Source organism: Periplaneta americana, chromosome 9 (genome assembly GCF_040183065.1).
Source record: "Periplaneta americana isolate PAMFEO1 chromosome 9, P.americana_PAMFEO1_priV1, whole genome shotgun sequence".
Taxonomy (NCBI): Eukaryota; Metazoa; Arthropoda; class Insecta; order Blattodea; family Blattidae; genus Periplaneta; species Periplaneta americana.
In genome coordinates, this window is record NC_091125.1 from 161,198,595 (window position 1) to 161,225,452 (window position 26,858).

General features: G+C 34.6%; 1 protein-coding gene and 1 non-coding gene across 2 annotated transcripts in view; one reads left to right on the plus strand and one right to left on the minus strand.

Moving 5' to 3' along the window:
• PGAP1 (GPI inositol-deacylase) overlaps positions 1-24,918 on the plus strand; it is a 42,241-nt gene extending 17,323 nt beyond the window's left edge. Inside the window, exons 11-15 of the mRNA XM_069836235.1 lie at positions 2,089-2,286; positions 5,293-5,455; positions 9,977-10,506; positions 11,924-12,025; positions 16,324-24,918. Of these exons, the coding sequence (XP_069692336.1) occupies positions 2,089-2,286; positions 5,293-5,455; positions 9,977-10,506; positions 11,924-12,025; positions 16,324-16,525 (1,195 nt within the window). The 3' untranslated portion in view covers positions 16,526-24,918. The remainder of the gene's footprint in view (positions 1-2,088; positions 2,287-5,292; positions 5,456-9,976; positions 10,507-11,923; positions 12,026-16,323) is intronic.
• TRNAS-ACU (transfer RNA serine (anticodon ACU)) lies at positions 3,598-3,670 on the minus strand. Its single transcript has one exon. It is a non-coding gene; the product is annotated as a tRNA-Ser (tRNA).
• Positions 24,919-26,858: the final 1,940 nt, after the last annotated feature.

Here is a 26,858-nt window from a genome sequence, read left to right on the forward strand (position 1 = left end):
GCCAAATTAAAGAAGTACCTAATTTCTCACACATTCTATTCTGTAAGTGAATTCATGACATTCAATAACACTTCATGAAATTGATACTAAAACTTTGTGTTGTACTAGTAGACTATATTGTAAATCTCGTCTAGATATATTTCATCTAGACTGTGACTGTAAATTAAGACTTTATAATAGTATTAAGTTTTTTGACTCGTTCCATATTCTAGCTGTAAAGCAATGTATGAATACCATGGAATGTTAATAAATACAATACAATACAATACAATAATCGAGAAAAAGAAAGTCTTTGTCTCAAACTTGTGCTTCTGACCATAATATTATAATAAGGACAGTAGCACTCTCTTCTGAAAAAAAAAAATGGCAATGTTACAGTAAATGCACTCAACCTAGTACACAACATAACTTTTTCTAAACACACACCTTCATCTGAAACAACAGAAATAACTAAAATGCTTTCTCAATTAATATCACTCAATAAAAGAATTATATTCCAATGGATACCAACCCATTGTGGAATCCTGGGAAACGAGAATGCGGATGCTTTAGCAAAGAAGGGCAGCACTGCTACTTACAGACCTGTTACTAAATCTACGTATTACTCTGTGAAAAGATTTATTAAATCTACATACTTAGACTTCAACAAACAAAATTTGATAACACAATCTCAAGGGAAAAAATGGAACTCTCTGCATCATAATCCACAGTTAATTCCCGATTTACCACGAAAATCGTCTGTAGCTGTATTTAGATTGGCAACAGGCCATGATTGTTTGGCCAATCATCTGCATAGAATTGGAGTATATCAGTCTCCTAACTGCCCATTGTGCAACTCAAACCAAGAAATGGATTCGGAACACCTCAAAATCTGTGCTTCAATGGCTGACCATGATAATATCTTTGAAAAATATTGGGGTGCAAGAGGTCAAATGACTTTATTGTCAAACGCCTGGCATTAGAAAACAACAACTTTCCACAGATACACATCATACAAAGTGTGGCCTGCCGAAGTGGTGTGCAACTTGAAAGTGGGTCACAGTCCTGGCATCTATCTGCAATATGCAGAACCCGAATCATGCAAGTGAAGTGGGTAGGCTTTGGACACACAAACACTCTCTCTCTCGCTCTCTCTCTCACTCTGTCTCTCTCTCACACACACACACACACACACTCTCTCTCTCTCTCACGTTCTGTCTCTCTCTCACGTTCTCTCTCTCTTTCACTCTGTCTCACACACACACACACACACACACACACACACACACACACACACTCTCTCTCACGTTCTGTCTCTCTCTCACGTTCTCTCTCTCTCGCTCTGTCTCTCTCTCACACACACACACACACACACACACACACACTCTCTCTCTCTCTCTCTCTCTCTCACGTTCTCTCTCTCACTCTCACTCTCTATCTCACACACATACACACACACTCTCTCTCTCTCTCTCTCACGTTCTCTCTCTCTCTCTCTCTCACGTTCACTCTCACTCTCTATCTCACACACACACGCACACTCTTTCTCTCTCTCTCTCTCTCTCTCTCTTACAGACTCTCACACTCTCTCTTACAGATTCTCACATACTCACTCTCACACACTCTCTCATACTCTCTCTCTCTCTCGCACACTATTCCTCCCTCTCACACTTTCACTCCCTCTCTCTCTCCCTCCTTCCAACTCTCTCCTCCATACTCTACACCCACACACTCTCTCTCTCTCTCTCTCTCTCTCTCTCTCTCTCTCTCTCTCACACACACACACACACACACAATTTTTAAACGTATACAAGGACATAAATATCTCATTGAAGAAGTTCTTACATAAAGTTCTGTTACACTTTACCTTCTTCATGGAAATTGCTCGATAAATTCCTCAAAAAGTAAAAGTATTTTCGTTGAAGTATCTTATTTACATAACTACATGCCTATGCACTGATCACATTCTGAACGGTGCATATCTGCTCTTTGTGACCACAGTGGATGAGAGTAAAAGGCCGTGTTCTAGAACACAGTTTTTCTTGGGAGTTGACAAGAAAAATTCTCTGTAATAATTAAAACTGGTAATGTGACATTGATTTGTAACAGATGGAGTGTGTTGGTGAAACTGGTGCACCCGCTGCTGCCACTGCCTGACTTCGTCGTTCTTCAGGAGCACAATCTGGATTTTATGCTCCTGCCCATATACCTCTACGTGGTAGCGTATGGATCAGCATACCTCCTTGGATTAGCTTGCTGGCTTGCTGTCATCTTCAGTGGACACACTGCACACAAAATGGCCTTGAGGTACTCATTATACCATATAAAACAGTCTTTTTCTCTCCCTTTCCTATCTGCTTCCTGATTCTCTAACTCTGCTTCTTGATCATCTTTTGTTCCTCACTCTTATTCCCACTAGTTCGTCCAGTAATGGAATATGGTGCTGCATGTTGGGATCCTTACAGATTAGAACATATTAAGACACTGGAAAAGACTCTTAAGTGTTGTCGGAAAAATTCACCATTAAAATGGGACACACTCACGGACAGGAGAACGCGAATTCGATTATGCACAATGTTCAAAACATACAGAGGTGAGCCTGCCTGGAGAGAAATAAAAAATAGGTTGCAGCCGCCAAATTACTCTTCAAGGAACGACCACTCATATAAATTGAGGGAAAGAAGGCAGAGGACGGACAATGGAAAGTTTTCTTTTTTCAATCGTACTATCAGGGACTGGAATGCTTTACCTGCAGACTTACTAAAGGCTTTACCAACAACCAAAAATGTATTTAAAAATAGGCTTAAGGACCTTACTAATAGACGGTAATTATACACAGTATTTAAAGGATGTAAATGATATGTTGTTATTGAAGTGTTGTATCAGTGAAGAAGTATGTCGTGTCAGTGAAGTGTGCTGTGTAAGTGAAACGTGTTCCTGTCAGTGAAGCTTTATAGTTTATAGTGGCAGTGCATAGTATTTGAACAGTGAAATGTTTTTGAAGTGTTAGTGAAATCAGGATAGAATCTAGTGAAATCAGGATAGAATCAGTGAAATGTGTCGTAGTTCCATTGCAGTGAGTGAGTTGACAGCGAAATGAGTGTAATTTGAAAGGCACTTGTGCAGATATGAACATATCATACTCGTGGGTTTTAGTTCGATCTTAGTTTTAAGATACAAATTAGATTTATTTCAAATGTTATTTTAAGTGATCGTTTCATTTAATTTAGTATATTCCCTGTTATTATTATTATTATTATTATTATTATTATTAATAATTATTGTTAGTATTAATTATTAGTATTATTATTAATTGTATTTTTAATTAATAAGTTTATTATTGTCATTATTGAGTGTAATTAGTTACCACTGCCACCGGGTATATACCCATTGCAGTGTGAATAAATACATACATACATACATTTCTCTTCTCTTCTGTCTTCTTCTCTCAGGATTAGATTAATTTAAAACTGTTCTGACTCAGATATTCCTGATATTATTATGTCTTCTTTTCTTTCGTCAGGGATTAGTTCGTGTAACATATTACAAATATACAGATCTGGCTTTCAGGTACAGCTCCCTGTAAAGCTGATTTGAATAATTTCAAGGGAAAAATTGTTCCAGGGCTGGGTATCGAACCCGGGACCTTTGGCTGAGTGCGCCAATGCTCTACCAACTGAGCTACCCAGGACCTGTATCAGACTCTGGCTCAATTATTCCCCTTATATCTACATGGGATGACAAAACGTCAGAGCCCATCACTAACTTGATAAGTAGGGAGCAGATTTTTATGTGCTAAAAAATTTAAATATATTTATTTTTTATGTGCTAAAAAGTACGAAAATATTTGCTAAAAATAAAAAAATAAATATTTTTTTAAATATGACAAAAATGCCTTACTTAGCTTGAAAAAAAATGTTACTAGGTACTCACCAACCACACTTGAGTGCTAGTAGTTGGCTGAGAATTGCAGTGAACAACAAACGTCATTTCCAAATTCTCCATCACAAATGCATGTCGATTATCTCCAAACAACGACTTATACTGTGAAAACGATCTTTCCACATCACAGGACGTCAGACGTGCATATTTAAAGAGAGGAATGTCCCAAACACCTACACCATCAATTTCACCTACAGGCACACCCTCCAATACTTGAGCAACTTTACACATTTTTTTATATCCACTGTTTTTCCCAAACACATTCTGGAATTTGTCCCTTAGTACTTATACTTCTGAACCTGGCAGCGAGTCTAGTTTAATATTCACGGCACGCACCTCCCTGTTTCAGACAACAGGCTTTTGGATGTTTCGAGTTTTTTTATGGTGTCACACAAAAAGCTTAGATTTGCTAATAGGAAAGCCAAATCGTTTTTTAAATAACCATCTTTCAGTATATCTTGAAGGATATTGATTGACGAAGCCCGATATCAGGGAATCACAACAAGATATATTGCCTTACTTGATAGACATGAGCGAGAGGCGAGAGATTTGTTTAAATTAATTAATGTCCATACCCGAGTGTGGAATGAAATCATCTTCAGCAACAATAAACATTCCTAATTATGTGTTACAAGATCTCTCCTCCTTGTCCTCGTTAATTCTGTGGTGTTCAGGTAAAGGGGTATAAGTAATTTTTTTGTCCAGGTGGAATTTTGTTCCCCAGATGAACACACAAGTTAAATTATTTTAAGCGGGTGTTCAAAAGTCAAAGAATACTAGCAGTCGATGTGTTTTATTTGTGTAGAAAATTATTTGTAATAAGGATCCCAAGTTTATTTTCATTTATCTCCGAACTCATTTTTATGACTTATCTCCCTTTACCACAGAATTTATTCTCTACTAATAACACTGATATGCTGCCTAGCAGTTCTCAGAACTTGAGGCGATACTATTACAAAAATGGATCACGGATACACCACACAGCGTTTAGAAACATGAAGCAACCAAGAATTCTTAAAAAGATAACGTACTTCTGAATGATATAATTGATATAGTTTTAATATATTTAAAAGTTCTTGTAAAAAAAATTATTTAAGTAAAAAAACTCCAAGATTTATGTGTTTATAACAGATTTCCTGAAAATATGTATTTACATAATTTTTTTGTGAAAATATGTGTTTCTATGTGAAATAAAATTCGGCTTTTAAACTTGAAACTTCATGTTCGGAATTTTTAACTTTGTTAATTGTGTTTTATCACACGCAAAAAGAATATTTAATTACATAGGAATCCGCTCCTTATTGATAAGTTAGTCACATTATGTATTGAAATATCCTTAATTTTTTTCAAACATATGGACGAATGTTACAGGTTCATAGCAAGGACCCTCACAGGAACTTTAACTTTGTCAGAATGGACCATGGCAGGACTGTCCAAGTTGCCTGCAGTTTTAGCTGCTTTCCTCATAGCTCTCATCTATAGCACATGTGGTGCCCTCAGTCTCTGCGTGGGTGCTGCCTTCTTTTTTCTCAAGGTATGACAATAGATTACAATAGTACCAACTTTCGTGCAGGAAATTGTTAATAACTGCTCCGTTAAGGATAACGTCTGAATAAAAAATTATTTGCTCTTATATACTGTAATATATAGGCCCCAGATTTTTATGTAATATCTTATTTACTTACTTACTAGCTTTTAAGGAACCCGCAGGTTCATTGCCGCCCTCACATAAGCCCGCCATTGGTCCCTATCCTGAGCAAGATTAATCCATCCTCTATCATCATATCCCACCTCCCTCAAATCAATTTTAATATTATCTTCCCATCTACGTAGCTTGGCCTCCTTAAAGCTCTTTTTCCCTCCCGCCTCCCAACTAACACTCTATATGCATTTCTGGATTCGCCCATACGTGCTACATGTCCTGCCCATCTCAAACATCTGGATTTAATGTTCCTAATTATGTCAGGTGAAGAATACAATGTGTGCAGTTCTGTGTTGTGTAACTTTCTCCATTCTCCTGTAACTTCATCCCGCTTAGCCCCAAATATTTTCCTAAGCACCTTTTATGTAATATCAAAGTGCGAAATATGTACATAAAAATGTAGTAAATATCGGGGAAATATGTGATTAAATATGTAGTATTAATAAAATATGTAATTTAAAATCACTATTTATTAATGCATTCAGTTCACAAAAATGTCGTCACAATTTAACTGGTCAGTTGAATTGGGAGGATATAGCCTGGAAAGTGACTTGCCATTTCCACCTCATTGTATAGTTTGCAAATACAACTTGTCTCTGCCACAATTTATGTTTTTTTTTCTTGTGCCTTAAGATTTCCTAGAAAAGTATTTTTCTGTGACACACGTAATGGTATCTTGATTTGCCTGACACCCAACCCAAACCCCTTGCTAATAGCCTACTTTACGCTAGTGAACAGTGACATCCTTCTCGTAATTGCACATTTGTGCACAATTTTCTTATTATTATTAATAGCCTACTTTCAATTTGTAACGTAGTTGTTGTTGTTGTTTTCAAATGCCAGGCATTTGACAATGAAGTCATTTGACCTCTTGCACTCCAATATTTTTCAAAGATATTATCATGACCAGCCACTGAAGCACAGATTTTGAAAAATGGCAAGTTGTAGCTGATTTAAGTGAACACCATATTTTAACGTTTTGGTGGCTACTTCATTCACACACAACCCCCAGAATGTCTGGAGGACCACACCTGCTGTTGGTCGACGGGTCCATTGGACCTAGCTGGGAGATCTTGTTGATCACCAGCTTTCCCTCCTTAAGCCACTGGAGGACGATTTTAGTGCCATAGCAGGTCAGCACTAGGAACAGAAAAGTAGAAAGAGGAGGAAGGAAAGGGAAGTGAACCCCTAGGCCTCAAATGCTCTAATGCCGTCAAGGTCGAAGAAAGTAAGAGTTTAGTCAGAGGACTGGATAGGAAAGGGTAAAGAGGGAATTAGGTATTGGTTAAAGGAAAATTATACCAAATTGAGTCATTTACTCATCAAGCTGACCAGTGCTAATTGATGAGTAGCCCCTCCCTTTAGTTCAGCTTGTAAAATTACGCTTACTAACAGCTGCACCACGGGAAGGTAGGGATGGGACATTGGTATTTGTCCAGGTTGGCTCCTTAAAGCCTTCAATGGGAAGGATTAATGGCTCTCCCCCCCCTGTATCCGACAGATACCCTTTTGCAGTCATTTGTAACATAGTTAAATGACCGGCACACCTGATCATCCCAGATTCTGAGAAAGCATTAGGGCAAATGTACGGAGTTGAGGCACTACGAACTAATATCTTTTACAAAGAGTAGGAATCCCTAGTTTTATGTTTGTTTTTTTATTTATAAAAGAACTTATTGTCTTAAGCCAGCTTTGGAAATTGAAGTATTTTCTATAGTTGTGAACAAAACATAATGACGTCAGTTTCCGAGTCCTCCCTCTTTACTAGCATCGTGTACTACAGTGAGAACAAAAAGTGACCTTCCAATCAGAGTGATGGGACAGGGACGTTAAGACATATGTCTATGAAAAAAAAAATTCAATAATTTACTCTAAAAAATAAGAATAATTTAATAAAAAAAATTAAAAACTGAATAATTGCCTAGATATGTGTAAAAATGTTCCATTCTTTACATAATATGTAAAATATGTAATATTACTAAGAATATGTAAAAATATGTAAAATGAAACTCAACTATAACCATACCAGAACCACAAATGCCGACATTTGTCATTTTCAGCAGTCTACAAGTAAAGGAATGCAATATGTAATTACATAAGAATCCGGTCTCTAGTAATATATATCCACAAAGACAAAAACAGAGACACGCACTCAGCACTTAAAATGCAGATTAAACAGCAACAGAAAGTTGCCAACATGCAGAGTAATGCACAGAATGGATTGATGCAGGAGGAGACCACTTCTGGCAATTTTTAAATAATTTTCTTTTTCTATCTGTAATAAGTTGCTTAGTATCATTTATATTATGAGCTTGTTTGTTACCAATAAAGTAGTGTGACTCTGAAACTAAGCATTTTCAGGACCATTTTGTTGTTAGGTATACTGTACGTCCCGAAAATATTTGACACAAATTTGCAGACATCTTTTATAATATGCTGTTTTCAGCAAATAAAGCGATAATTAAAAATATTGTCACCATCAATATATTTTTTTAGGTCAATCTTGACGAGTAGGTCCAGACAATGAAATTATGTTGTTGTATTCTAATGCCAGGCGTTTGACAATAAAGTCATTTGACCTCTTGCACTCCAATATTTTTCAAAGATATTATCATGGCCAGCCACTGAAGCACAGATTTTGAGGTGTTCCGAATCCATTTTTTGGTCTGAGTTGCACAATGGACAGTTAGGGGACTGATATATTCCAATTCTATGCAGGTGTTTGGCCAAACAATCATGGCCTGTTGCCAATCTAAATGCAGCTACAGACGATTTTCGTGGTAAATCAGGAATTAACTGTGGATTTTGATGCAGAGAGTTCCATTTTTTCCCTTGGGATTGTGTTATCAAATTTTGTTTGTTGAAGTCTAAGTATGTAGATTTAATAAATCTTTTCACAGAGTAATACGTAGATTTAGTAACAGGTCTGTAAGTAGCAGTGCTGCCCTTCTTTGCTAAAGCATCCGCATTCTCGTTTCCCAGGATTCCACAATGGGATGGTATCCATTGGAATACAATTCTTTTATTGAGTGATATTAATTGAGAGAGCATTTTAGTTATTTCTGCTGTTTGAGATGAAGGTGTGTGTTTAGAGACAATTGATAGAATAGCTGCTTTGGAGTCTGACAATATAACTGCATTCCTAAATTTATTGATGTGGCATAGAAGATTCCTGAGACTTTCCCTTATTGCAATGATTTCACCATCAAAACTTGTTGTTCCATATCAAAGAGATCTATAAAGTGAGAAGAGACAGCACATAACACCTGCACCGGCACCTTGTTCTCTGGAGATCAAGGATCCGTCAGTGTATAAATGAAGCCAGTTTTGTGGAGGGTACCTAATATTAATTGTCTCTAAAGACAATTTTTTCAGTATTTCAGTGTTTACTTCTGATTTCAGTATTTCTTCTGTTAAATTTAGATTATATTCTATATTGAATAGAGTTAAAGGGTTTGGTTTAATTTGTAAGTTTTCTTTTAAATTCGGGATATTGATTTTCTGTTTTAATTCTTGAACAATGAATATGAAACTTTTTTGAGTTTTCAATCTACAGAGAGGACTGTATGAATGCCAATTGTTTCCTGGTAATCTGATAAGTTTTTCATATTGAATCAGTGCTTTTTCTTCTATTGTCATTTTGATGCTGTTAATATTAGTGAGGAATCTCATAGAATCTATTGGAGTTGTTTTGATTCCACCAGTAATGAGTCTGAGAGCTTGGTTTTGAACATATTCTATGTCGTTTATGAAAGGTGAAGTAATTAAAATTTCGCTGTAGTATGTCAGCACTGACTGTATAAACATTTTGTATGTAGTGTTCAAAGTATTCCTAGAGCATCCCCATTTCTTTCCTGCTAGTCTTTTTAAAAAGGAGGATCTTTTACGAGCTTTTTCAGAAATGTATTTCAAATGGTTGCTCCATGTTAACTTACTATCGAAAATAACTCCAAGATATTTGGATTCATAAGTCCTAGGAAGGTGTTGGCCATTGTATTGGATATTGAATTCTCTTTCTTTTTTACCGAGTGAAAATATTTGGTAGTTACTTTTACTTAAATTAAGTGTCATCAAATTTGATGTATTCCATTCATGTAGTTGATTTAGAGCTTTAAGAGCAGCATCCAGGTATCTTGTCCCAATAATTTGTTATTTACATCTGAAGTTTTAAAGGTTTCATGTGGACACCCTGTATTTTTTAGTTCAATCTGGACGAGTAGGTTCAGACAATGAGATTAAATGGTAGGTGAATTGAAAACAAACTGTAAATGCTTGCTGGAAGTTTATTTTAGCTGATATCCCTACTCAGATCGATCTTTATAAGGCAGTCAAACTAGTTAATCTTTGTTTCAGCTCTGCAAAATGTACGAAGATTACTTAGAGGATTTATTCAAGTATTCCCTCAAACTTCTGCTACAAAGACGGAAAAAGAGTAAAAGCACTAAAGAACAGGAAGGTTCTGAAGTAAAAGACAATGATTCAACCAAAAAGGAAGCAACTGCTACCACATGCGATAACGAAATTAAAACAGAAGTAAATGACGAAAGTAAAGAACAACCAATTGCTGCCACGTCCAATAATGAAACTAAAGGAGAACCAATTGCTTCTACAACCACTGATGAAACTAAAATAGAAGCAAATGACGAAATGGGAAAGACAATTGCTATCAAATCAAATGAAGAAATAGGTACTGTGGATGACAATAAAGAAGACAATTCCGTGACTGCAACAGAAACCCAAGTTGAGAGCAGTACAACAGGCAGTGGCGACAACTCTGAGTATTGCTTTTCAGAGCTGCACTTCAACTTCACAACTCTTTTGCTGTGGCTCTCAGTCACGTTGCTCAACATTCCCTGCGTCCTGGTTTGGGCACATAGTTACAAGTGAGTATCAAAACAAACGAAAGTGACAACTGGTTTACAGTTTCACATAGCGTGAGTTATCTATTCTCCACGGCAGATCTCCCGCATCTGAGGAGAACTAATCGGAGATTTCTGCAGCATTGTATTATACAGGATGAATCAAAAGTCTGGAACCATATAAATATCTTCCATATGCTTGATTTTCGATTACTATAGTGGCCAATTTGTCCAAGTAATATTTAATTTTGCTTAACGAATGTTAAATTAACAGTCCGTTTATTTTTAACGCTTTGTTAATGTATTTTCCATTTGTTCAACATAATTTTGTTTAAGATAACCAACACTTAACTATAACGTCTGTTAGCACTACTTTAACTACTCAACAGCAGTTGGTAATGATTCTACACATGTAAGACAATTTTTGATTGGCTAAAATTAGTCTTTAAATTCTATATTATAGAGGGAGTCATGAAACTTGCATAAAATGACAACCTGTTATAGTAGGCCACGCTCCATAAACAAACAGTTGACAAATGAAAGTCGTAGGTGATGTGCTGAATAATAATTACAAAGTAAGGTTATATTTCCTCATTGCTATTATGGATACGAAATACGAAAGAAATAAAATAACACTGATGTATTTAAACAGTCCAAAGTATTTTTTAAATGTTATATTACCAGTCATATGCTAAACATTCCCTACAGAGAGGTACAAAATATTAACTTCGCAACTTCTGTTCGAACAGCTGTGGAGACATCGGCCATATTTAACTAACTGTTAAACGAGTTAACTGCCCGAAATCCTACATTTAAAATTAACAAACTGTTCACAATCTGTTAAACCAAACTGGTGTTGAAAACATACAATTTTATTAATTAACAAACTGTTTAGAGTTTAACAGTCGTTAAATTTTCTAACAATACTTGGAAAAACCGGCCATAAGTGTTACCAGTATTTGTAAGACCAAATGCTCCTACCAGTGACACATTCAATTCTAGCCCTCAGCTATCTCAAAAGCCGCCATTTTGGATGCAACTTTGAAACTTTAAATGGAAAGGGTGTCATGTAGGTACTCAAAAACATGTGGAAAAAAAAAAAACAATCGTGCAATCTGTTTTGAGTTATCTCTAATCATTTTCAAGTTATTTAAAGATAACTGTCATAATGACACAAACATTAGTTACTGCATCTACAGATATTTTGTAACATAGTACAGTACTAAGGAGGCTTTGGAAAAGGTATTTTTATGCAATTTGGGTAATTAACTTTTCCTGCTTTACTGTTTGGTTAACCTGTGACTGTTTCAATGCATTGTTGTAATTATTTGAAACTTTCCTATAACATATTTCTTGATTTTCGTGATGACATTATCGAAAGAGGAAAGAATTGATACATTGTATCATTCTTCATTCATTATTATGTATTTTGTTTCCCTAGGTACAACGTAAAATTGGAACCAGATCCATCGTTTGAAACATCAGTTGTCCTATGTTTCTGTGCTGGAATACTGTGGCAGGGGAAGTTCCCAAAACCTAACTTGTAAGTAAATGTATAATTTTAATAATCAGTCAATCTTCTTAATGTATCCATATGTTAGACTAATTTGTATTAGGAACAGATGCATTATAGGACCCACCCCGAGTATTCCATAGTATCGATTATAATATATTATATAGTTTCGATTATTATATCAAGTATCCCATCTTAACAACACTAAAGCATACTACAAACATGTATCATTTAATAAAACCAACAACAATGAAATTAAGCACATATTAGTCACCTTTGTTATACAATATATTATATGTTATTCAAAATAAAGTTAAAGAAACAAACCAAAGCTAAACTTAAAACTTAAAATATTTTACCACAAATTTAATATGGTCCACGTAAAATACTAATTTTACTCCATTTATGCTGCATTTTTAGCCCTGAGAAAATACTAGTCTTTCCAAAAAAATATTTTCCCTGGACCAAAAAATGTAAATAAAAAATTGTTTTAAAAATTATCATTTTACCATGAACCTCAGTGGAGATGTTCCATTTCATTTTCTCCATTATCCAAATGATTTCACAAAGTACTATGATATGGCGTTCCTGTGTTTATCATTTAATATCTTGTAATTTCCGATGACATCTCCACATGAGTGCATCTCGTTTACTTTTACTTTTCTTCAAACTCATCCCGGAATTACATGTTTCACAAAACATTTCACTCTTAAATAAACTTATCTTATAAAAAACATAGAACATATCTGTATTCATGGATAAAGCAAGTAAAAAGGTTCTCTTTATAATTCCATTATTTCAAATTCTAGGTTACATTTTAAGCCAACAGGAAGAATTTGATCCACTTCTTTTTGATATTTAACTATAGCCTTCGAAATTGCTGCCGTGATTAAAATCAAACTAATTACAACAATATTCGTTGGTTGGCAACATAATAAAAACGATATACAGTGAAACCTGTTCAAATCGGAACCTGAATAATCCGGAATCCTATTTCGGAACAATTTATTGGTCCCGGCAAAATTTGTATGTATTATGTGTAATTTTTCCTGAATAAAACGGAAACTATCCAACGCGGAAATGGAAACTGTCTGTTACTGTTCAAAACGGAAACAATATTTTGGACACACTATATTTTGTAACTATATTTTGAACAGCGAGTAATTTCAAGGAATATACGAAATATGTAGGTCACTAAGATAAAAACAAGTTTTCTTTGCAAAATTCTAGAGGGTACGAGGGTGTGTTGGCCTGTCGGTAATAAATTTTATTGCCCTGTTGACTAGGCAGACGAGTCCCTTCAAAGATTTTCAATGCTTCACACCCGAATACTGTCGTATATAGCTAAATAGAGCGCAAGTGTAGTGATTTCCAGGTAAAAAAAAGTTGCATAAAATGTGGCATTAACATTAAATGATGAAGTAAAAGTTATCGAGATAAAGGAAAATTAGAAACAAAGTCTATATGAAGTAATATTGAAGTACAGTTGTGGAAAACTCAGGTGTGACACTTTAAAAAATAAAGATCATAATGAGTGAATGGCGTGCGGCCAATATTGGTGACACAAAAGGAACCAGAAAGCAACTGTTTATGTGGAAATAAATGAACTGTTGTGGGAGTGAGTTCTTCATGAACTTTCAAAGAACAAGTCAATTTCTGGATCTATTCTGCAAAGCAAGCTATTGAAATGGGAAAGAAATTAAATAAACCAGAATTCAAGGCTTCTAATAGATGGCTCTTAGTCCTATTAATTAATAATGTGCAGTGATATGCAGTACAGTATTAAAGTATAGTGTTAGATATTAAATAGAATAAGATTAGTAAACTTTAGTAATGTTTAATGACTAATGAGTGAGTTACGATAATATTTATACAGAAAATGAGATTTTAATCAAGATGATTCACCAACGTAATAAGCGACAGAAAGCTGATTTAATGTGATTACTGTTAAACGGAATTTTTTGTACTTCTTGCAATTTGCGGCATGCCATTTTGTTTTTCATGTATATGAATGACAAAATATTCCATTTTAATGTCACACCTGAATAATACGGAAACCTGTCCACAACGGAAAAAAAATTAGGACCATGTCACTTCCGTCTTGAGCAGGTTTCACTGTATATCGATAATTTAATTGATCGAAACACTACTTCTGTTGACCTTTTTTTTTTTTTGTGGCTTTGCATATTCTTATATTTAGGGTGGGTCCTATAGTGCATCTGTTCGTTGTATTATTTTGAATTTCTACTTGTATGTTTAGTTGTTTTTTTTTTGTCATCATCATCTTCCTCACAAGTTGTAGTCCTTTGCACTGTTACGGTCTATCCAAATTTTCTTTCCATCGTATTTGAGAATGTCCCAATGACCTTTTTCCTGTTGGATTATAATTCAGGATTGCTTTTGGTAGTCTATTGTTTGACATCGATTTACATGTTGGAGGTGCTACAGAACAGGTATCATTTGGATCTTGTTCAAGACATCTTCATTTCTTTTCCTGTCCATTTCATATAACCTGCTGTACAGTGCATAAATTTCATTTCACTACCAGTAATGCAGTTTTAATCACGTCTCCAAAGAGTCCAAGCCTAACTGCCATAACATAGAACAGATCTTACCAAGGTTTTATAGAGACGGAGGTGTGTATGTCTTTGGACTAATAGTGGTTTCATAATGCTATTGATGATACCCATATACTTATTAAATTTAAGCATTTTGTTTGATATATCTGATTCTGCCATAAATGATATTTTATAACCAAGATAACTGAATTCATTTACTCTTTCCACTATTTGATTACTGATACAAATTTTGCTTGGTTTGGTTCTTTTCTGTAAAAAGCCGTAACTTTAGATTTGTCTGTAGAAATTTCCATTGAATACCTATCTGCTATTGATTTCAAATTATGTACAAATTGTTGTAGGTCATTTTCTTAGATGCTAGAAGTACTAAGTCATCTGCAAAGATTAATGTATCTAAATGTCGATTCATAGTTATATACCCATGTTGTGTCAGTTTAAATTCTTTGATGATAGCATTCATATAGATATTAAGTAAAAGTGGAGGAAGTCCACAACCATGTCTAACATATGAATTTATTTCCCTCCAAGGTGATAAAGTATCTCCAGTTTTTACTGCAATTGAAGTTTCTTTATATAAGTGAAATATGTTTTGGATAATTTGATGTGATATATTATCATTTAATAATATGTTTAACAATATATGGCTATTAACTTTATCAAATGCTTGTTTTTCGTTTTTTTTTTTAATCATATTCATTTTGTCACACGTTAATATATTAGACTAATTTTTCTTGTACAGTGAAACCTCTCATTTACGGACATTGAAGGGATGTAACAATCTGTCTGCATCTAGGAGGTGTCCTTTATTGGGAGGGAGGCTCCCCAATCTAACAGTAAATTTATAATATGCATTATGCATCCCTTCACGCTTTAAATGAAATGTGTTACTGTAGTTTAATTCTAAATACAGTATACTGTACTACAGTAAGTTCTTTGCAACTTTGAACTATAGTAGATAAGACCGAAAAAGGAAAATACAGTACTGTGCCATGGAATTTTATTCTAGGGCTACAATTATGCAGTACTGTAATTTATAGTTTTCAACTTAACCTTTACGTTCAGGTGTCAGGTCTCTCGAAACAGAACAACTGATTGAAGTGAAGAGAATAATCCTACTAACCCTGTCATGTGTCGAATACAATTTCACGATCGCTGAAACCTTGGACCCATCAGACAGGCTAAATTTTATGACTTTGTTTATCCACCCGCTTCCAGCTAACAAGGGGTAGCCGGCTGGGCTAGTGGTAGCCTACAAGACTTATGTTATGTTTCATGTTAAGGAATTTCTGTGAAGTTCTCAAAACTAAATTTTCCATTTTTGTAACACATTAGGTCTTAACATCTAAGTTCTGTCCGCAGTCAGGAGGTAAAGCAAGCTTTGGGACTGAGAAACAGCTGTCCGTGTCCGTGTCTGAGAGTGTCCGTAAACGAGAGTTAAATTTATCATTATTTCTATATTATTTCAGTTGGGACATAAAAATCTCTCCGTATATGAGGAGTGTCCGTAAGAAGAGGTTTCACTGTAGTTGTATTGCATATCTGGTGGTGTGGAAGAGAAGGCCTGATGGCCTTAACTCCACCAGAGTAAATAAGTAAATAAATATTAATAATGAATTGTTAAGATTCAGCTGCTTTTGTCGATATTTTGTTATTATGCCAAAACAGAGATGTGTATCATAATATACAAATGCTTGAAAACAAAAACAAAAAAAAACAGTCCTATTACTTTTGTTTATAATCTTGTTTCAGGAAGTACTACAATTGGGTGATGCATTCGCTGTATGTTTTATCAGTTTTGACCCTCGTGTATGCTCCACTCTCTCTGCATCATCTCGGCCCCATCGTAGCAATGGCCTTTGTTGTGCTAACATTACATCAGGTTGTGGCAAGTGTAATGCAGACATCAAACGTAGACGAAAATCCACCACTGGAAAACCAGCCATCTTCCTAGGAAGATTAAAAATTATTTATTTTTAATATAGTTACAATAATCTAGTCTTAATACAGGTATTGTGCAGCCTTCGCTTCGATGGAATTGAGAATATATGTAAATTGTATGTTAATCGGGTAACTTGCAAATTTTGAGTGCTTTCCCTCTTGTAGAATTTGTATGTTGTTTGGGGATTGCAGTTAGTTTCTTACCACTGGAGAAATTTCGTTCTGGAATAAGGTAGAATAGTCGATGAGATGTAGAACAAATGTAGCACGGTTATGACAAAGTTTTATTAAATATGACAAATTGTTACTGTTTATGAGCAAAGGTAGTTTAACAGATTAATATTACTATTTATTAAAGGATTAAAGAAATTGACTTCCAAAATAATATTGAGATAAATATTTTTTCAAATAAAAGTTTAATGATTAAGTACTTTCATTTATGTTACAAGATTAATAAATAAGTAAGTAATTGTGCTTATTTGTTTAAGCTACTGCAGCTAATAAATTCTTTAATACAGTATAAATGCATATAAAATATTAATCTTGTGACATTCTTTGAGCTTGATTATAAACTGAAGTTTTTCCTTCATACAGATATAAAACTGACATCATCAATGCTCTTTTAATTTTTTTTATATATATATAAATTACTGCTTAAACTAGAATCTACAGAAATGCATTCCCTCAGTTGATTTGTGTGATGAAATAACAAATGAGAAAATTAGTTAATTAATTATTATCAAATTATATAATCATCTATATCAATAGTAAACAATTAAATTGGTATAGCCATGTCCGGAGGATGGAGAAAGACTACTGAAGCAGATATTGGAATGGATACCTACAGGAAGGGGGGGGAAAAAAGGAAGGCTGTGGGTTACATGGATGGAGGAAATTAATAAAGAAATGCACAGAAAGGATTAGAAGAAGAAGAAGAAGAAGAAGAAGAAGAAGAATGGGAAAATAGAGAAGAGGGGAGAAAAAATTTGGGCACAGGGAGATGCTTCAGCTTGTTAGAAAGATTTTAAGACAATGAATTGTTGTAGAAGAAAATAATCATCTTTGGATTTGCTTCTGGGAAATTATGACTGTCAGAAGTAGAAAGTGAAGATGGCAGTGATGATGATGGCGATGATGACTAGATTGGTCCAGCCAGTCCTGAGAAAAATTTGAATTTAGTTTGAAAAATTAAGTTTACGGGAAATTAAGACACATCACATTGTCCACTTTTGAAACAAACAGAGATGGACGTGTCCATTTTTGAAACACAATACCCAGAATCAGGATAATGATGAGAAAATGCCATGGAAGTAATGATTTGATTCTAAAATATTTCAGGATTGAAAAAAAAAAGTCTGAAAGGGGGCGTGGCATTTAAATACACATGTCTCACACCAATAATTTAAAACTCTCTTATAGGCTTCAAATATTATTTTTTTTTGCAATAAATCATAATCAAATTGATCCTAGAGAAATGTAGATTTTTAGGCCTAAAACAAAGCTACTTACAGCCAACTCTAGTCCAGTATGCAAGTATAGAAAGATAAACTGTATGCACTCTATACAGGGTGTTTAAAAAAAGTCGCATATTTTTACAGAAGGTAACATTGGTCGAAACAAGAAAAAAAAGTTCCTATAAACAAACCTTTTTAAAAATTAAGATATTAACAAAACAAGAACACACTGATACCACAGTTTAGTATATACAGTCACGAAGCTCAATACGTAGTAAATATGCATCCATAGATAGTTGCTTGCCACTAGGATCGCTAATATCGCCTCATCAGAGACAATGCGAAATAGTACTGGCACAGTCTATTGTTCCTAGCACCCTCACAACTCAAGTTTCGTGACTGTATATACTAGACTGTGCTTATACTCATAAAGATATGGGGTTTATTGGATTCAGTTTAAATGTTGAATATGTCCGCCATTTTGTTCTTCAACAAGCAACAATCTTTCTTCTATGTTGTGAACAGCATTTACCAATAGATCTGGTGAAATATCTTCAATTTGTTGCGAAATTCTATATTTTAGTTTGTTCGTAGTCGTAGGATTATTAAAAAAAAACTCGGTCTTTAAATAACCTCACAACCAAAAATCTGCTGGATTGATATCAGGGGAATGTGCTAGGAAAATGTCTGCTTATTATGTGATCATCAAACATATTACGTAACAATCACTTAACTGGTGTATAAATATGGGGAGGCAAAGTCAACACCATTTTAAAACACAGTCAATGATAGTGATTTAAAAGTTCAATAAGAAATAACAACAAATTCCACAATTTGGGACATCTGGCCGAAATCTACGGCTGACCACTAGGATCCAGAATACAAAGCAGAGGTTAAATGAAAAATGCAATATGATTGCGGAGAGAATACGGAACAATGATAAATTTAAAAATAAAGTACAATTTGATTTCGGAGAAACATGAGATGAAAATACATTGAAGAGTAATGAAATGAAGTGAAAAAAAAATTACATAGTATTATACAAGTGATTGTGTAAAATGGCTAATGAATCTCTCAATACCATTAGACAAATTTTGTTAATGTCCTCATTAGAAAATTTAAGAGAAAGGAGAATGGTTTTGGTTAACTTAAATGAAGTTCCTCTAGCGCCAAAAAGAAGTCCTTTCACTTCCCATGTATTAATATTCATTTTGTATCTCTCACTGACACATTATAAACAAAACTTGTTACCATGTTAACCAAAACAAATGAGTGTGATAAATGAACAAATTCCATTCTTCGATACATACAATGTGTTACTATTTTGTGTATACGTTAATTTTTTTAAATGTTATATCTATTTCAAAATGTAACTTACTTTTGAATAATCCTATAGATTTAAGTAATTGATTAACTATCAGACTTACTCATGTTAATTAACACGAGTAAGTCCCATAGTTAATCAATTACTTATATTCAAGTGTTAAAAGTAGTGTATGCAAGATTCAAAATGGCCTATAGATTTGTTGGTTACACCCTTATTCTTAGGAAGTCTTCAATTCTAAGTATCCTTTTAAACGTGTAAGTCCAAAAATTGTTTATATTGCCCACGTCAAAAAAAGTGTGGCAATTTTTTTTTTTAATTTCACAGTGAAAGGAGACTAATTGGTAGGGCATCCCAACAAGAACTGCTTGTATGTATGAAATTTTAAGTCTTTATGCAATATTTGACAGACACTAGAATGCGATATCCCAAGAGAAACAGAGTGACTTCAAGCAAGACACTTAGAACTTCGCTTGAGTGCAATTCTTACAGCAGCGATGTTCTCTGGTGTTCGCATACGTCTCACTCTCCATATGGACTTCTTCACTAGAGCAGGATCTATCTCTTCGAAATTTTTCACCCACATTTTGATAGCATACACAGATGACACTGAATCATTACAATACATATTGTAATTCTGCCAAAACAAGCACTGTGCAGTCATTGAAGGAACTGCCATTTTGACGTGAATACGTCTATAAGTTCGGTCCAGTACTAGGGTGTCATCCCAGCAAGTTGACCAACATATCTTAGGGCGAGTTTTATCACGCCTATAACTTCTAAACTACCCAACCGACATATTCCAGTGAAATAAATGACGATCGACAAAGGATCAATGTACCCAACATGACCTTGAGTTGGAGCTAGTGACGTCATTTCATGATACACACGAGGGGAAAGTTGAGGCACGAATTGGCGGGTCACACTGCATCCAGGCAGTGTAACTCGAGAATGCGAAGCGATAGAACGTTCATAATGACGTCAAACAATTCGTAACAGACCATGCTACAATCTCAATTGAGCAACAATCAGCAGTCGGCAAGTTAAATTGCAAAAATTTTAGTAAATGAGAAAATTCACGATGTCGAGGCATATAAGCAGTAGATAACAAATGACAGAGCACGATGGTTACTATAGCAACCAACATGTTTACTCTCAATGCATACAAGATGGCTGGCTACTCCCAGAAGTCTCAGCACAGCGAAGTTGTACTGGGAAGGAGCTGTTGATTGTCCCTGCTGATGTTTACCTTAATAGCAATTATTCTATCAGCGATGTATTGACACATAAAACTTGCAGCTGTGTCTCCCATACAGTCTACCCCAATGTTTTTGTAATAAGCATTGATGATATGCAGATGTTCTGCACAGTTCGATTTCTCCAATCTGACTAAATGGTATACAATCCAAAACACAATGAGAATGATCGCAGCTGAACCCAACCATGCTTAGCCCGATTTTCTGGTCCACATTGTACAGGTGGCCCAAAAGTCACTAGCCATTAAAAAAAAAAAACAGATCCAACGGTAAACTGATACTTTACAGTATTGACAGCTAATTAATTGATTCGTTAATTGATTATATCGTGGGTCAAATTGCAAGGTATGTAAACTTCTCTCTTTTGGTACTGAACAAAACCCCTTTGTCACAAAATATGGAACACTGTAACTGCATCAAAGATGGAAGAATGACTTAACCCCCTTAACACAAGAGAAAAGTAATTGTGGATAGTTCAAATCTGTACTTATTCCAGTTTAGCCAAATCATACTTAACCCCCTTTACACACCCGGGATATAGCAATGAACTCTAGTGTTTACATTAGTAACAGTAACTGTCAGATGAAAATGAAAGGCGAGTAATTTGAAATCCCTGGGGAGACTGAAAATGTAATCTAAGTTCAGTAATGGGTAGCGATTTTTGGGCCAGCCTGTATATGCTTTAATTACATTGCAGTCAAGCTCAAGTTTTTTTTCTATTTCACTTTAAAAGTGGAAGTTTTCTTTTTAAGTAAAATGTGTATTAAAATCTTGTTAGTAGAAAACGTAATTTTCATTTCACACTAGCAATTATTGTTTGCTGTACTTAATAAAGTAATTTCATTAGTAATGTATTTTTGTTAGCAATGTGCAATCATTCGATTATGTATATATTTTAGTCACAAAATTCTGTCTCATTATTATGAAAATAAATGTCACAAAGACAATAATTTTGTTCATATCCTTTGAGATTAAACTCGGATAAACGGACAAAATTCTTGGATCCATTAAGTAACAAATGATAAGCCATTGAACTAGAAGAGAGACAAAACAGGGGATGAGGGAAGATTGTTTCTTTGTGGACCACAAAAAGAATCTATAGAAATACTGCATTTATAAAGCACAAAAAAACTATACGTACTGGTACATTATGTATGAAACTACAAGTTTAATAATGAACGACAATGAAATTATATTTTATCTTATGCTCGACCATGCCGAAATGTAGTAATTATACACCTGGTAGCAGTCCTTAATGCATGTCATTAAAGTACACCTAATCATTAAAGTTCAGGTTTTCGATTATTCTCGGATATGCAATCGAAAGACAATGAGGGAAACATCACGGAGGCTGGAAATCCAATACTGTCGCAGAAGGTTATGTTCTGTTACTATAATAATTAGCGTTAATTGTAAATAATATTCAAATAAATTCAATTTGTCATCTCGTTTTTCAATTCTAAATCAATTTCCAGGTTATATCAAAATTAGTTCATGTTATTCTCTAGATTACATCAAGGTCAATGACATTATTGTTCCTCGGAAAAAATCAATACTTTCGCGTCTGCGCACATCTCACAATTTATGAGCTATGCACAAGGTCACTTCCGATCTTCAGTCAGATACGAATAAAATGAATACTTCTGAATAATTTCAAGTTAGAAATATGGTCGAGCATAAAAAGTCGTATGAAACGTGTCTATAATGGTAATTAAGACGCTCGCGAGTTTCATAAACAAACATACTCGCGTCTTAATTACTATCATTATAGGCTCGTTGCATAATGTACTATAAACTAAGACACATTAAGTTACATTTAAACAGTATACGTGTTTTAATGTTCAGCAGTATTTTTCTGTATATTTCACCAAAATCAGGTTGCATTCTGGACGTCGAATAAAATCTATGAGACACTTACAAAAATAAGTATTGCATTGTCTCCTTCCCCCCCCCCCCCCCCGCCAAATATTCTGAAATTTACATTTCAGTCAAACAAATTTGTTATGGGTAAATTCTATTCATGGCAATATATTTAGTGAAAAACTCTCTTATTATTATTTCTGATTACAGTTGAGAGTTTGAAACTCTTTAGATATTCGCCTTTTTTTTGGGGGGTTACATTCGTAAAAGAATTATAATAAATTGTTCCCTTAAACAAATAATTGAAGACTGCATGACCATTGCTCATTTCTTGAACAATACAGATTTGGCAAGTGCTCTTTGTGTATGTATACTAAGGTAAAGCAATCCCACCTTTCGTAACATATGCAGTATAAAAACCCGATATACTAAGATAATTACAAGACAGGGCTAATTAGGGCTGAGGTAGTTCCCTTCATACTCTGCTTATACACCTTGCATGTACAAATCTGTGATAGGTTAGGTTTTGATAGTTACGGCTCTTTTTCTGCCTTGCATATACGATCAACTACATCTCCACAAAAAATCCCTTATAAATTCAACGACTTGTTCTTCTTGTTGTTATTGTTCTGCCTGACAAGTGGTAGGCCACAAGGCCTGTTACGGTCTCTCATAAAATTTTCATGCCATCTCTTAGCAGGACGACCCACAGATCTTTGGCCATGTGGTACATAATCATAAATTGCCTTTGGGAGTCTACTATTACTCATTCTTTCCAAATGATGTTTCCAATTAGGCTGATATTGAACAATGTAATCTAAAACTGGTTGGGCCGTATTCATAGATATTCTTAGCGCGGGCTTCCGGTGGATGATCAGTGTACTAACATTTTTTGTATTCATAGCGTTACCAATATGATATTATATGAATCCCGTACAGGTATCCAGTCGATAGCCGGGGCTAGTTTAGCAACCTCGTAGTGCGGGCTAGTGAAATATCTATGAATAGCACCCTTCGAGTTTAAATTCAACGACTTTCACTTCCAAAATGGAACAACCTCAGCACTAGTTTCACCTAAGGCAGTTCCACCTTTTGCAATATACTGTACTCCAACCACGAGAAAGTCTTCGGGGACTGAGACAAAGCGGGATAATGCTGCGAATGAATGTTGATGTCATAAGGCCACACACGTGGGTACTCTTATCTCTATTGGCTAGCTCTCACAGCACAAACCATAACATTGATCACACATATTGATACTACCCTAGTTACAAAATTAGATCACTGTTAATCTCTTGGTCTTTTAATCTCTCCATACAGGAAATAACATATGGAGGAGAGCGCATGGTTTTTAAACTGACGTTATAACGGTAATATCGTCTATATACTTCGTTCCAATAGATGACGCAATAGTAAGCACATTCCTTTCACGGTTGATCTCCTGGTTGGAGAACAGTATACAGTAAAAGCCCAATATATCGCAGACTAATATATAACAGATTCGGATATAACGAAGCAAAAAAAGTATGTTCCCCGAAAAAAAATCATTATTTATCAGTGAGTGCTTATCAATTTTGAGAAGTTCTTTGGATTCTGCAGTGAGAATTATTTCCTGTACCGTACTGTACCTAGACCGCAGTCTGGTTATAACGAAATAAACTCTGTATTCTATTTTAAGGTATTCTGGTGTAATTATATAGCATTTTCGAAGAAAGAAAGTGAAGTGTGATATGAAATCTCTTGGCAGAAGGGATTCTTTGACACAGACAATACAGTGAGTCACATTATGTTTAGTGTTTCAAAGACTTTAAATATTTTTAGTTAGCTAAAGGTACTGAACGAAATATTAACAACTTATCACGAGCAGTGGTACAGTCTGTATAGTAATTATTAATTAGAAGTGTTATTAAATGTAGTACGGTACCGTACGTCATGTATAAGTTATGAAGAAAAGACCGATTAAAAATTTATAATTATGATTCTTATGGTTTTTTTAATGTGATAACTTCATTCAGTTTGTAGGAAGCAAATTTGAAGTTATTGTTATTCAAGTCTAGGTACGTTTTAGGAAACGTTACGTATTGTAATTTCGCTGTGATAACCAGTCCACAAATGATGTAATTTTAGTATTAATCATTGCATTTATTTGCAACTAGTTCCTTCTTCCTCACATGGTGATATAAAAATGCACACCTGTAATGATATTTTGTATTTGTTCAGTTTGAAGTAGAAGTATCGGGTGATTCGAAGAAGAATAAAAAGAGTTTAGAAGTAATACTAATCCACTCTCTGTGAGGTCTCTACTTAGCTTGGCAACTGCTGTCTTTTCATGTTTGCTTTAATTATTTTTATTATTGTCTTTTATTAAATTAACACGCTTGTTGGGTTTAGATTTACTTTCTTTTGTTATGATTTTATTGTGAAACTAATATAACTACTATGGGTACTTTATTTTATTACTGTTGAATATCTGTAAGAAAAAGAAAAAATCAATTAAACATGATTTACTACAGTCCTGGTACAATATTTTTATTCTCAAGACAATAGTTCCTTTCCCAGTTCCTTTGTTTTATCTTTTGCGAAGTTTTATGGCAACGCAATTGAATTGACCATTCAACTTATAGGATGAATTTGCGATATTGGCCAATAACGTTTTAGAACCGGCTTAAAATTAACCAATCACAGTTGTGTTTCTTGACAATACCGAACATGTAATCGCATTATGCACTGATTACATCATCAAAGTCTGTTAGCGGCAAATTCAAACACGCGTTTTCAATAACTGTAACTTGAAGTGATAAATACATGTCTGTGAAAACCTTCCATATTTTTATTCTGTTAATGTAACATTTCGGCTTATCTTACTTTTGAGGATGAGTATTGTTGTTTCGTACCGGTATTTCCGCTCTGAGTAATTGGCAATAGTATTTAGTATGCCGTGAAAGATAGCAGTTTGTTTTTGAACTTCATAACAAGGAAACGTAATACAATAATGTGTTATTGCTATGTTTTGTAATAATTATTATTATTTACGAAGTAATCGGTTTTGAAAGTTATTTAATTTTATTCGCTGAATAATCTTATTAAATGGCACTCGTGGGTTCATCTTATCCTTTGAGCTAATTATGCTAATAAGATGAAACAGGACTCGTGCAATTACTACAGACTATTTTTCGTTTATATGAAATTTTGAATTCCAACCAATCACAATCATACAACGCGATAATTTCTGCAGCTCGATTTATCTCTATCAATTTATCCATGAATTTATCGCATGGTCGTTCTTTTGTTCAGTCAATGTCGCCAACTGTTTCCACGTAAATTGATAAGCATGAATCCATTGTACTAAATAAAGTGCGAAATCCTACTTCCATATCTACATCTTCATCTTCTAATTCCATGTCCATTGTATCTAAAGAAAATGACACTCCTTCATAACAATTGTTCATTTAATTAATGCATTAATCAGGTTATTTTTGTAATTATACTATAAAAGTTTAAATTAAATTATGATTTCAGCAGATAATGAAAACGTATTTTTGTTATAACGAGAGAAAAGCGCAGTACATGTAATTAACATTTTAAAACCTGTATTTCCCTTTTCTCAATTGACATTACTGAATAGCATTCAATTTCTTTATTGCAGTAATCGTTATTCATCTATTTCGAATTCATAATATCTGAATAAGTTAAGTAATTCATAAATATACAATTATTAACATTTTGTGAGCGAATTTTAGGAATATATTTACATTTTTTTATTCACGAAATAGTCCTAATAAATGTCACTCGAGGTCTGAGATTACTATAGATAATTCTTGCCCTCAGTTGACGATCTTAGAAATAACAAAATTTATACCGACAGTTAAATGTACCAACAACAAGACAATATCACTGATGACGTGTCTTGTAGTGTACATCACTGATGGGGACCAACGTTGCAATACTCGCGCCTCATATCGGGTGTACAAATGGTGCTAGTTATCGTAATTTCATAGCAAACGAATTGCTTGTCTTGCTGGAGAAGGTGCCATAACTTCAGAGGCTGGAGATGTGGTTCATTCATGATGAAACACCAGCCCATTTTCACTTAAATGTCCGAGAACACCTAACACAGACATTTGATGGACGGTGGATTGGTCGGGGAGGTTCAGTACGCTGGCCTGCTCGTTCCCCTGTTAATCTTTTGGAGTGCATGATTCCCTAAGACTTAGGGCAGAAGGATGCACTTTTATGAATGGACATCACATTGAGCACCTCCTATAGCGAAGGTGAATAAGTGCTCTTAGCTCTTACTGTAAGTTATGAATTTTAGAACCCATGTTTGTTAGACTTTTTTTTTTCTTGTTTTGGTGCATACTATCTCCTTTCAAAATATGGAATACTTTTTTTAACATCTGTATAGACGTCTGTAGGGCGGCAATTGCAACCTTCCCTTGCGTTTATTTAATA